Source organism: Lutra lutra, chromosome 16 (assembly GCF_902655055.1).
Source record: "Lutra lutra chromosome 16, mLutLut1.2, whole genome shotgun sequence".
NCBI lineage: Eukaryota > Metazoa > Chordata > Mammalia > Carnivora > Mustelidae > Lutra > Lutra lutra.
The window spans coordinates 20,466,625-20,479,709 of record NC_062293.1 but is presented as its reverse complement, the minus strand read 5'-3'; the positions used below and the strand labels follow the sequence as shown (position 1 = coordinate 20,479,709).

Genomic DNA, 13,085 nt, shown 5'->3' with positions numbered 1-13,085 from the left:
AGGAAACATGAGCAGGGGGAACAGCAGGCAGAGGGAGAGGGAGAGGCAGGCTCCCCGCTGAGCAGGGAGTCCGATGAGGGATTTGATCCCAGAACCCTGGGATCATGACCTGAGCCAAAAGCAGATGCTTAACTGAGCCACCCAGGTGCCCTAACTCGAAAAATCTTGAACACAGTTGTGTGAAGGCATAAGCGTTTCCCTGAAGTAGCTTTGAGATATGGAATCGCTATCCCATCAGGTGTGAGCACTCTTTGTTTTTATTGTTTTGATAGTAATCTCCACACCCAACAGCGGGCTTGAAGTCATGACCCCAAGATCAAGTCACATGCTCCACTGACTGAGCCAGCCAGGTGCCCCAGGGGTGAGCACTTTTTTATTTTTATTTTTTTTTAAGTTTTAATTTTCTTAATTTGAAAGAGAGAGCAAGCGCACAAGCAGGAGGGAGGGGCAGAGGGAGAGGGAGAAGCGGGCTATGGGACTTGATTCCAGGACTCCGGGATCATGACCTGAGCTGAAGGCAGACACTTAACCAACAAGCCAGCCAGGAGCCCCAGGGGCCAGTACTTTTAAATCTGGTATTACCCAACTGCCTTTCAGAAGGGTTGTGCCCGGTTCCAGCCCCCCACTAACAGATAAATGCACCAGTCTCCCTATACCCACATAGACACAACATACTATCAAAGAATTTTTTTCTTTGTTGACCCAAAAGGGGCAAATTGGTATCACAGTTTTTGCTTTGGCTCCTTTTTATGAGTGAGGTTAAGCATTTATTTTTTCATGTTGAAAGGCCATTTCCTACTCATTTTTCCTACTGGTCTTTTAAAAACTGATTTCAGAGAGTTCCTGTGTCTTAAGAACATTAGCTTTTCATCTCTGCGGCTGAGACGAGCAGGCAGAGTAGATAGACTCCCTGCTTCACCCTGACTCCCCTTCGATCAAGTGTAAACAACTCTAGGGGACGTTGTCTCTTTTCAGCCTGTTTCCAGGCCAGGCCACGTGGCTGGTGGGACAGACACCCTGCCCTTCACCCTCTTGGGCCCTGAATTGGTCAGAAGGGGCTAGCTCACAAGCTCCCAGCTCATAAGGAGGAGTTGGAATCCAAGAATAATCATCAAGGTTTCTTCTGATGCCCTTGGAATAGAGCTGCCCTCGGAGACAGGGTCTGGAGGCCAGAGCAGTGATTTACAGGGTTGCCCTAAGGCAACCAGGTTTCCAGGGATTCAAGCCAAGCCAACTCAAAGCCCACCCCGTTGGCCTCCCAGCCTGCCTCACCCACCCTCAGAGGCTTCCGCAGCACCTACCCTGGCCCAGGAGTAGTCCATTGGCACAGTTGGGGGCGGCACCTCCTGGGCAGGGACAATGACTCCTTTGGCCACAAGATCTTCATACACAGACCTGGTTGGGGAGGGAAGGGGAGGTAAGAAGACAGCCATGTGGACTTTTATGTTTCTGGGCACTGCTAAGCCATCCCAGGAATGCTCCTCCACCCAACGCCAAAACTCCAGGTTTTTTGGCTCTGCGCTCCCCCCGTTCCTGGCAGTGCCTTACACCAGCTGGATTCCTGAGAACTGAAGGAAAACTGGTTCTGGCCAAGACCCACCGACTAACCCCACAGAGCTTTACAGAAAGCAATCTAGAGGCTATGGAAAGACAGAGGGGAGGAATGGGAAGATACAATGGGTTATCCAATAACAGTTTACCAATCAGAGGTGACACCTTCTAACCGTTTCTGTGCTCATTTCTTATTTACAGAACAGCCAAGCAGGTAGGCTCAGAAATCGAGCATGTTTTAATACCAGTCTGAATGGCCTGGAATGGCCAGGTCTACAAACAAAATAAAACAAAAACTGGAAAGAAAGAAAAGATTTCAGACCATCTGTACAGTTGCACTCGTCACCTAAAGGGGACCAGGAATTTCAGACACTTCTGTGTCACAGAGGCTCCAATCCTCGCGGGGCGGGGGGGTATGGAAAGGGAGCCGGAGGCTGGCATCCTCCCCACAGTCCACTTACTGGATAATTTCTCCAAGTTCATCGAAGCTCGGCGGCACAAACACTCCCGCCTCCTTCAAAGCCTGGTTCTTGGCTACTGCAGTTTCCGAAGCCTGGTTGGCACAAGCTCCGGCATGGCCAAACTGCACCTGGAAGGCCAAGGGCAGGGGCTTTACTGGGCTTGTAAAACCCCGAAAGGAGAGGACAAAAAAGGCTCCTGGGAACGTCGGTACCCACTGCAGGCCAGACCCTGCTCCATGTTCCACGTGAATCACTTCATTCAGGCCTCACGCAGCCTTGCTCAACAGGTATGCCAAATGACTCTCGACCTCTAGACCAAGAGACCGAAGCACCGAAGCTTCCTGGGGGTCACACAGCTGCTGTGTAGGGGAGCCAGGACGCAAAGCCTGGCGGCCCATCTCCCTGTGGCCGCCAGGAGGGGTGGGGGTGGGATGGAGAACAGCAGGTAGTGGTGAGCCACTGTGAGAAGTGAAATGACACGCTGGCAACCTTAGGCCGAGCTGACCTTACAGACGGATCTGACTGTCTTGTATGTGCTTTTTACAGAATGGGTTTAATCTTAAGGAAAAAAATTCATGTAAAAATACAAATTCCTAGCTCCTTTTTCTTTTATTTATTAACGATCTATTTTCTTTTTTTCTTTTTTTTTTATTAAGATTTTATTTATTTATTTGACACAGAGAGAGCACAAGCAGAGGGAGCAGCAGGCAGAGGGAGAGGGAGAAGCAGGCTCCCCACTGAGTAAGAAGCCGGATGTGGGGCTTGATCCCAGGACCCTGGGATCGTGACCTGAGCTGAAGCAGATGCTTAACCACCTGATTTATCTATTTTAAAGAAGTATTTATTTATTTGAGAGAGAGACCAGCAGGGGGAGGGGTAGAGGGACAGGAGAGAGACAGGAGAGATACAATCTCAGACTCTCTGCTCAGTGTAGAGCCCACCTCAGGGCTCGATCCCCGAACCATAAGATCATGACCTGAGCTGAAACCAAGAGTAGATGGCTAACTGACTGAGCCTCCCTAGAAGAAGCCCCTTCTAGCTTCTTTTTAAAGAGTCAGATTGTAGGGGCACCCGGGGGTTTAGTCAGTTAGGCGTCCGACTCCTGGTTTCAGTTCAGGTCATAATCTCAGGGTCGTGGCCATGCTGTGTGGAGTCGGTTTGAAATTCTCTCTCTCCTTCGCGCCCCTCCCTCCATAAAGTACATAAATCTTAATAAATATAAGAAAGATAAAAAGTCTGTAGGTCTCTATTCCCACATGGCAACGACCACCTGGAGCCGACTAGCACCTGCCCCCTCCCATCCGAGCATGCAGTAAGATGAACTCTAAATCCAAGGGCATGGGGTGACTGGCTACAGGAGGGGAGCATTAGGGAAGAGAAAGCCCATGGGGAGAGCTACAGGGTAACTGTGTCTTTTTTGGCCACCCAGTGGGGAAAATGAGGTTAAGCATATGAGATGTGGTACAAAACCCGGATCAGGGCGGGTTGAGGTGGGTAATGACAATAACATCTGAGCTATTTGAGTAACACTACATCCGGACACTGGCCGCATGCCTGACTCACTTCATCTCCCAGAAGCTGTGGCTGCTTCCAATGAGAAAGGAAACAGAATGCCGCAGGGGTGATGTAACTTGCCCAAGGTCACACAGGTAGGCTGCGGTAGCATCCAAACCCAGGCAGTGTGGCTTCTCCCTGGGTTCTTACCCACTACATAGAACCAAAGGGGCCTTAACTGTCTAAAAGGTCAGGAACCCGCTGCTCTGTTAGCGACTCTCGAAAAACACAAGTTTTCAAGCAGAGGCTCCCAGTGCGTTCTTTATAGGACCGGATCTGCACAGGTGGATGGGGTGGGAAGGAGAAGAGATTCTGTACTCAAATTCATGGAAAATGCTGGGTTCAAGGCAGTCAAACTAGTCTCTTTAACTCTGAGATTCCTCAACACTAAAACCAAAATGAATTTAAAGATTTTATTTATTTATTTATTTGTGAGAGAGAGAGTGAGAGGAAGAGGAGGAGCAGAGAGAGAGGGACAAGCAGAGTCCGGGCTGAGTAGTGTAGAGCCCAACACAGGACTTGATCCCTGACACTGAGATCATGACCTGAACTGAAATCAAGAGTCGATGCTTAATTGATTAAGCCACCCAGGCGCCTCCTCAAAACCAACATTTTTAAAAGGAAGATTATGTTCCAAGTTCTTAATTTGTAGAAGCTCCCCTTTCTGTTTGCTTTGATTTGCTTTTGTTTTGTTGACCCATGCTACAGGACCAGTGTTTTGTGGAATGTAGTTCTGAAAAATGCCCCCTTAACAAATACCTCTGTTCTCTACTCCCATTGCTCTGTTCTTTTTTTTTTTTTTTTTTTTTTTAAGATTTTATTTCTTCATTTGACAGAGATCACAAGTAGGCAGACAGGCAGGCAGAGAGAGAGGAAGGGAAGCAGGCTCCTCGCCGAGCAGAGAGCCCGATGCGGGGCCCGATCCCAGGATCCTGGGATCATGACCTGAGCCGAAGGCAGAGGCTTTAACCCACTGAGCCACCCAGGCGCCCCTCATTGCTCTGTTCTTAATTCGGTTTTCCTGATGAGCTGTCTCTGCTTGCCTACAGGTGGAGATTTTGTTGCAAAACTATCTTACCTCCTCTATAGGGGAGAAAGTTCTGCAAGGTCATGTGACCTATTTAAGAAATCAAAAATCCTTATTAGCTGGGCAGTCACTGTACTCCACTACATTTGTGTATGCTTGAAATTCTATAATGTTTTAAATTAATTGAAAAACAAAAAACACCTTGAGGACCTGTCTCATCCCTGGGGTGATGATGGGCGCACAGCCAGAAACAGAAGAGCAAGGTCCTTGCCCTGCTGGGAAATGTCCTCAGCATAGCAGGGGGGTGGAGGTGGAGGGCTAGTAATGCAGAGCTGATTAAGAGAAACAGTGCAGGGGGAGGGACATAATATTTATGGCTGCTGAGGCGGAGGGGAGAGCAGTCAAGAAGAAAGAGAATCAGGAAGAGCTTCATGGAATCAGTGAATTGGAGAATGGAAAGGAGCATTTGCTAAGCCTATGGGTGCAGGACCTTTCCCATTACTTTCTTATGTGAGCCCCACAACAATCCTCAATCATGCCCAGGAAGCTGAGGCACAGAGAGGCCAAAGGACTTGCCCTGGTCACACAGATCCACCAAGACCTGATTCTAGTCTGTGACAGCAGAGGTCATGCCTGAGGGATGGGCGCAATTCCGTAACCCGCTCCTCTCCTTTTACTTACTTGGGAAAAAAAAAAAAATACATACATAATTATTACATAAAATCACATTACCGCATCCCGTTTCTTTAATATAACTTAAACTTTTAAACATGTCAAGCTGCACCTCGCTCTCCTGCCTGCTGGGTTTTCTACTGCCTGTCTGTGTCGTGATGACAAACACCTTCTGACCCGCATTTGGGTTGTTCCATTTTCTGCCACAACAATATCACAGGTATCCTTGCACCCACACTTTGAAATATTTTCGCACGTAGACCCCCTCGAGTAAATCTGTAGAAACAGAACTGTTGGTTCAAAGGAGGGCACAAATACGGCCACCGTGAGGGGGGTAGGAATCTCAGCGGGCAAGGCAGGCAGTGCAGGGAGAAAGAACAGGGTGACAGGCTCACTGGCAGGAAGGGTGTGGGCTTCAGCGAAGGGATCGGCACAGTTGCGGGAAGCCTCACGGCCTAGTCTTGTCCTCATCCGTACACAGCACACACACTGCCTGTACAAGCCCTCCCCCTCAGAGCCTGCCCCCTCTACTGATCACTGATAGGTGACAAGTCTTTGCTACCCCGATTTCACCACCACTGATGGGCCATCTCCAAGACAGAGGGTCCTCTAAGCTGGAGTCCTGGGGCTGCGGCCTGACGGGCCATACCCAGCAGGAGCAGGTGACTTGGAGAGTGTTTGTACTGGCTGCCCGTCCTTGCTGTGCTCACTGTAGGGCTCCGGGCACTTTCCCGTCCGGAACAAACCCGGCTTTCTTCTACAGCCCCTCCCCAGCTCTGCACCTGGCATGTGTCCTCTTCCTTCTCCACCTCCCTTTTGCACAGCAAACCCCTTCTCAGACCTCGGATGCAGCACAGGCCTCACCTTCCCTGTGGAGCCATCTCAGCTCCTCCGGACAGAAGTGTGGCGGCTCCAAGCAGGAACTCAGAGCCTTGTCCTGGCCTTCACCTGCTGATGGCTGCCCCCCGCCCTCCAGTGGACTTACCCTCCTAGAAAGCAGGGTCCCAGCTGGATATTACAGGAACGCAGGGAGTAATAAATGTGCATCGGAGGAACGAGCTGCTTAACCAGGGGACCACACGGCTCACCTCGAATGCCCCCCCCCCCCCCCCCCGCCGGTCCACCCAGCCAGGAGCGACCCGCCCGGGCTGTACCTCAGAGGAGAACATGGTAGCACAGGTCCCGATGCACCAGCAGACCACGGGCTTGGTGATGCGGCCCTCCTTGACGCCCCGGCAGATCTTATATTCCTCAGTGCCCCCTATCTGCCAAGGAACAGGGAATAAGAAAAAGCCCCTAAGTCAGTGGAACCAGGTCCCGAGTTGCTGTGGGCAGCACTGGCGCTGGAAAATCTGCGCGAGTCAGGCAGGGGTCAGAGGCTCCAGGAGTCCCGAATTACAACTTAGCTAAAAGATGAAGACACATGGGCGCTGGCCAAATAAGAGCCTGCAGGACTAAGACAGGATGCAAGGGAGAACTATAACCGGGGAGTGGGTATCCTCTGGAGTCCCTGGGACGCCCCTCCCCCATCTAAGGGTATACGATGATTTTGGATCAGACCTGCTCAGGTGCGCAAGCAAGGAATGGGGTTATAAGACTCTCCCAAACTGAAAAAAGTGCACTTCTTGCTCCAGCTGTGCACTGCCCAAGAGACCAAGGTCATCCCGGAGCAGCTTCTTAATTGGTCCTAGAGTATCTTTCGCCACCAAGAGTCAAGAAGTTTTTCGGGAACAGACATGGCAGTGTTAACAGCGATGGCCTCTATGCCCCAGAGTGTAGGGAGCGGGATTACCAGCGACTGGCACATTAAGTCATATATAACCAAAATGCATGCATTAAAAAAAACAAAACAAAAACGGAGATCACACATTACTTTTAGAGTCAGAAAAATAAAATAAAATAAAATAAAAACAAACCAAAACTCACCTCTCCAAGAACCACGATCATTTTTACTCCTGGAGTATCCTGGTAGCGGAGCACATGGTCCATGAATGTTGAGCCGGGGTACCTGGTGAGAGCAGAGAACACATGGGATCGGGAGGCCTGCGGATGTGCAGGTACAGCTGTAGGAAGCTACCAGGAACACATGAGGCTTCTCGTGAGTGTAGGTGGCCAGTGAGGGCCCAGAGATGGCTCAAGTGTGTGTGTGTGTGGGGGGGGTAAAATATGAAGCACAAGGGAAGGAGAGGATGAGGGGGAGGTTTGCTTGACAGTAAGAGATGCTTATAGAGCACACGTGTGGGGTCTTTAAAATATGGCTGCAAATTCTTTTAACGAGGCGGAACCTCACGCCTCACTTGCATATGGGTCAGACAGACGATCCGTTCCTCATAAACAAAACGGGGCAGAAGTGATTCTCTGACAATGGCTTCCAGGCAGGGATATACAAAGAACAGTTTCTGTCTGGCACTCTCTCTTGAACCGCTGCCCCTGGGGGGCGCTGGCCGCTATGTCCTGAAGACACTGAGCAGCCCTTGGAGAAGCCCCGAGAAAGCCCCCGCCAGCCTGTGGATGGGCCACGTTGAGCCTCGGGTAGCCCTGAGCCACACTGGCCCTGTGGCCAGCGAACACCTTGCTGTGGCCCATCCCTCGCGAGCCCCAAGTGCCTACCTGCGCCACCCCCAACTCCTGATGCACAGAAACTATGGGGACAGATGTCCTATCATAGTTTGAAATCACCTGGCTTGCGTGACTTTTTTTTTTCTTTCTTTTTAACACAGCAATAGATAATACAGCGTGCCAACCGATGTCCCAGGACTGACAGGCTGTTGCTGGGTCTAGACATAGGACCTGCACACACAGTTGACCCTTGAACGTTGTGAGGGTCATCAATCCCCACCACATGCACTCAAAAATCCAAGTATAACTATGACTCCCCAAAAACGTAACTCCTGAGAGCCTACTGTTGGCCAGCACCGTACAGATAACAGCAGTAGTCGATTCATGTATTTTGTATGTTATACACATTATACACTGTGTTCTCCCGCTAAAGTAAGCTAGAGAAAAGGGAATGTGATTAACAAAGCCATAAGGATTAACAAATCCATATATAACGAATCCGTACAGTTCAAACCTAGGTTGTTCAAGGTTCCCCTATATTTTTTTACTTTCTCCTGCCACAAGATTTTACAATAGGATTGTTTAAGGCCAAGAATGCTTCTCTACAGATCTTCAAGAGCATTATAAATCCCAAGGGGAGAGTGTAACTGCCCAGACTTAATTTGAGCTGGAGCCCGTTGTCAGGGAGCACTGGGGACGATGGTTCCCCAGGCTGTAGCCCCCAAGACCTGGGAGAGAGATCTTCCTCACTCAGGAAGTCCCATCTGACATGACACTGGAGAGGCAGGAGACGGACAAGGTAACTCACTCTCCCAAAAGCTTTTGGTTGAGGCAAAGAGCGATGGTAATAATAAACAGCAGTGGCTAACATGTATTATGGCATTAAATGGTAAGCATTACTCTAAAATAATACTCTACTGATTACCATTCCCTCTAACAAAAAAAATGAATACATTATTTGTGAAACAGAAAGAAATAGGGATTTGGTTTCTGTCCCCCAGTTCCTGAGGCAGAGCTCCTAAAACCCTTGGAATTTCCTGGGTGACAGAAGGGTCTTTTGTTCTCCTGAGGCACCTCTGGGTGGGCATCTGCAGAGCTCCTGCATGCGGGCTGGTCACTAGAAGACTGAGCTATGATCAGAGGCTTGGAACTTTCAGCCCTACTTACCATCCTCTGGGGAGGGGAGAAGGGCTAGAGATTAAATTAATAATCGATCGTGCCCACATAATGAAGTCTCCATAAAAATTCCTAAAGAAAGGGGTTCAGAGAGCTTTTGGGTCAGTAAGCACACCACGGTGCTGGGAGAGTGGCATGCCCACTGAGAGCACAGAAGCTCCACGCCCTGTCCCCCATAACCTGCCATATGTGTTTCTTTCCTCTGGCTGTTCCTGGGTTCTGCGAACCATTCTAGCAAATTACCAAATTCAAGAAGGGAGGTGTGGAGACCCCCAACATACAGCCAGTTGTTCAGGAGTACAGGAAGCCTGGACTTGCAACTGGCATCTTATGAGGCTGAGCCCTTCCCCTGGGGGATCTGGTACGAATTCCAGGTAGATACTGTCAGAACTGAAATGCATTATAGGACACCCAGCAGAGAACTGGAGAACTGCCTGGCACAGGAAAAAAAATCCCAACATCTGGCAGCCAGAAGGGTCAGTGAGGTAATGGTAGAGAGTAGAGAAACAGTTCTTCCTTTCACTATTACGGACTACAGTTAACAGCTGCTGAGTACTTGCTAAGTGGCAGGCCCTGCATTAGCCACTTTCTAGAAATATTACCCTCACTTAAGCCTCGCGACAACCCCATGAGGTGGCTGCTATGATTTTACCCATTTGATCTGTAAGGATGATGGAGGGTCTGCGGAGGAAATGACCTGCCCAGGACACCTCCCTGATCAACAGAGAAATTGGGGATTAGAGCCCCCTCTTGCTGTGATTTCAGAATCAGTCCCAACAACCGCTGCGTTCTGCTGCCTCCCTGTGGCCACAAGTCAGACAACAAACAAAATTATCCCCAAAGCCCAAACATTCTGAAAACACCTTTTTCTATTTTTTATTCTGAGCTCATGCCAATGTCATTCCTGAAACAGAGTAGAAATGTCCTGGGTTTTTTTTTTTTGTTTTTTTTTTTTTTTTTTAAGATTTTGGTGTTTTTTTTTATTATTTATTTGACAGACAGAGGTCACAGGTAGGCAGAGAGGCAGGCAGAGAGCGATTGGAGGAAGCAGGCTTCCTGCCAAGCAGAGAGCCCAATGCGGGACTCGATCCCAGGACCCTGAGATCATGACCTGAGCGGAAGGCAGAGGCTTTAACCCACTGAGCCACCCAGGCGCCCCGAAATGTCCTGTTTCATGGACTTTATTCAGCAGCATTGAGCAGAGATTAGAGGACCCAGCGACCCCCCCCCCCCACTTCTCCCAGCCCACCACTCCCCAGCTGGGGAGGCCCGCCTTGGCCCCGCCCATCACCTGTCCCCGCCAATGGCCACGCCCTCGTAGACGCCATCCGTGGTCCGAGAGATGATGTTGTTGAGCTCGTTGGACATGCCCCCGGAGCGCGAGACATAGGCCACGCTGCCAGGGCGATACAGCTTGGAGGCCAGGATGTTGTCCAGCATCCCGCCTGTATTCCCAATCTTAAAGCACCCGGGCTTGATGCCTCCAACCTGTGAGGGCAGAAACAGCAGTCACGGAGGGAGGGTAAGCTCCTGATGGACCAGAGCTCAGGGAAATCACGAGGCCCAATACTACCTACTCAACCTCCCTTCCCCAAAACTGATCAGGATGGAAAGAAAATGGTCTGAGAGAGCTAACACTTGCACACTAGGCTTCCGGCTTAGGGAGAGTCTCATCTCTCCCTCATGAGCCATTACGCAAAGGAAAAAGAGAACCTTACTTGGGAAACACGGCTTACTGCTGCAGATTCGGATATGTGTACTCAGGATTAAGTCCCCTCCTTTGCTCTAAAAGGGGGACAGCACCCAGGAGAAGTGTAAACAGAGGTGTGCACCTCTACTCAACATTGCCCCTGCCTCAGAGAGGAAAGAAAGGCCCTTTGCTTAATTCAAAAATCTGACCTTCAGACAACTCTTTAATGCCACAACTAAGGAAAGACAACGACAAAATACTCTCAGAGCAACTTCTTTCCATGTGAAAACCTTTGGGCAAATAAAACCTCTAACTAGATTCTTCTTCATTTCACAGTTAAAGCAATAATCAAAGACCACGCTATGGTTGCACAAAGGTGGGCAGACACACATAGTATCTTCCAGTTAAGCCCCCTAAAGTGATAGGAACTGGGGAGGGAGCCCTTTAAAGTAACTGGATATGAACAGACTTGACTTTCAGGGGGTATTCTCTGAATCTTTTCAACCTAAGAGAGAAACAGAACAGTCAACAAGTTTGCTTTCTGTGGGTCCAGAACTTTGAAAGATAGCCTTGAACTTAAAGGGCTTTACAGAAAGGACACTCACAGTGGCAGGTCCAATGATGGTCACTCCCTTCTGGTCCGCCTTCTTGATCAGCTTCCTTGTGAGGGCCTCAGGGATGCCTTCAGCTATGATGGCAATGGTCCGGATCTAAAGGACAGTCCCTTCCTGTTAACTTTGTGCCTCAGATGAAGCAATGAGGTGGCGCCCTTTATAGGACCCAGCTTCCACGCCCCCTCCCAGGCTCTAAGAACCAAGTAATGTTAACAGTATGCAACCCCCTTCTTCCTATAAGCCTCTGTCCCTAGTCCCTATCCTGACTACTACAACCCTCTCCAAAAAAGAGAGGTATTGACATTTAAAGCCAATCTCCATTGGTTAACACCACAGAAACTCAGTAACGAAGCAGGAGCAAATGTTTCTGAAAACCCACTACCATCAAAAGTGGCTCTATTCCCTCCCATCCAAAAACTCACAAGACTCGGACCTACCTTCTCCCCACCTGTCCTGGTGCCTACTCCTAAAGCAGGGTCCCAGGGTCTACGTCCCACAGTTAGTATAGAACACAAATGAGCTGCTTCCACACCCAAAACTAGAGAGTAGACTGGGGGAGAAAGCCAGGAGGAGTGGGCGTGGGCAGAACTTTCGCTCTAGACCAGGGACTAGCAAACTTTTCCTGGCTTTTCTGGTCATGTGATCTCTTGCAGTAACACTTAACCTTTGCCTTTGTAGCATGAAGGCAGCCATGGACAATACATAAATGAACAGAGCACGGCTGTGTTTAAAACTTTATTTATAAAAGCAGTGGGTTAGGTTTGACCCTTAAGCTATAAGTTGTTTCTTTTTAATTTTTTTTTTTTTTTAATTTATTTGACAGAGATCACAGGTAGGCAGAGAGGCAGGCAGAGAGAGAGAAAGGAAAGCAGCCCTGATGCGGGGCTCGATCCCAGGACCCTGGGATCATGACCTGAGCCGAAAGCAGAGGCTTTAACCCACTGAGCCACCCAGGGGCCCCAAGCTATAGTTTGTTAAGCTCTGCTCTAGAATAAAAAGGCAGCTCATGTTCAGCAGGTATGCTTTTGTTTTTGCTTCATGGAGATGGCAAAACAAGTATATACTCTCCAGTCTTATACTGCACTAAGCCAGTCAGGGATCGGACAATAATTTTGAACAGAAAAAGCAGTATATTAATCTATAAAGACGCATACAAATCAGTAACAAAAAGCACAAACACCTCAACAGGAAAAAAAAAGGGAAGAGAGAGCAAGTTACAAAATATAAATGGTCGGGGCGCCTGGGTGGCTCAGTTGGTTACCAACTGCCTTCAGCTCAGATCATGATCCTGGAGTCCCTGGACTGAGTCTCACATCTTGCTCCCTGCTCAGCCGGGAGTCTGCTTTCCCCTTCAACCCTGCTCCCTCTCATGCTCTCACATTCTCTCTCTCAAGTAAATAAAGTCTTAATAAAAAAAAAAAATATATATATATATATATATATAGTCAATAAATGTTTTTTTAAAGCTCATCTTAATTAATAATCAAAGATATGCAGATTAGGGGCACCTGGCTGGCTTAGCTGTTTAAGCATCTGCCTTTGGCTCAGGTCATGATCCCGGGGTCCTGGGATTGAGCTCTGTGATGGGCTCCTTGCTCAGCAGGGAACCTGCTTCCCCCTTGGCCTCTTCCCCTCCTCCATTTGTGTTCTAATGCTCTCTTTCTCAAATAAACAAAATCTTAAAAAAAGATATGCAAATTAAATAGAATGCCTATCACTTGTCAATTACATGCTTGTTTATCTTAGAGAGAGAGAGAGAGCACGAGGGTGAGCAAGGGTAG

At 49.0% G+C, this 13,085-nt stretch overlaps 1 protein-coding gene across 3 annotated transcripts in view; it reads right to left on the bottom strand.

Annotated features, from left to right (window-relative positions):
* The window catches only part of ACLY (ATP citrate lyase), a 42,665-nt gene that overhangs the window by 6,739 nt on the left and 22,841 nt on the right, over positions 1 to 13,085 (bottom strand). For 2 of the 3 annotated variants that reach the window (XM_047708618.1, XM_047708619.1), the window contains 6 exons: positions 11,296 to 11,400; positions 10,292 to 10,488; positions 7,192 to 7,273; positions 6,420 to 6,530; positions 2,013 to 2,140; positions 1,302 to 1,395 (listed from right to left, as the gene is read on the bottom strand). In XM_047708618.1, the coding sequence (XP_047564574.1) occupies positions 1,302 to 1,395; positions 2,013 to 2,140; positions 6,420 to 6,530; positions 7,192 to 7,273; positions 10,292 to 10,488; positions 11,296 to 11,400 (717 nt within the window). Of the gene's footprint in view, positions 1 to 936; positions 1,163 to 1,272; positions 1,396 to 2,012; positions 2,141 to 6,419; positions 6,531 to 7,191; positions 7,274 to 10,291; positions 10,489 to 11,295; positions 11,401 to 13,085 lie in introns of those variants that run through there. The other variant, XM_047708620.1, reaches the window with a different exon arrangement.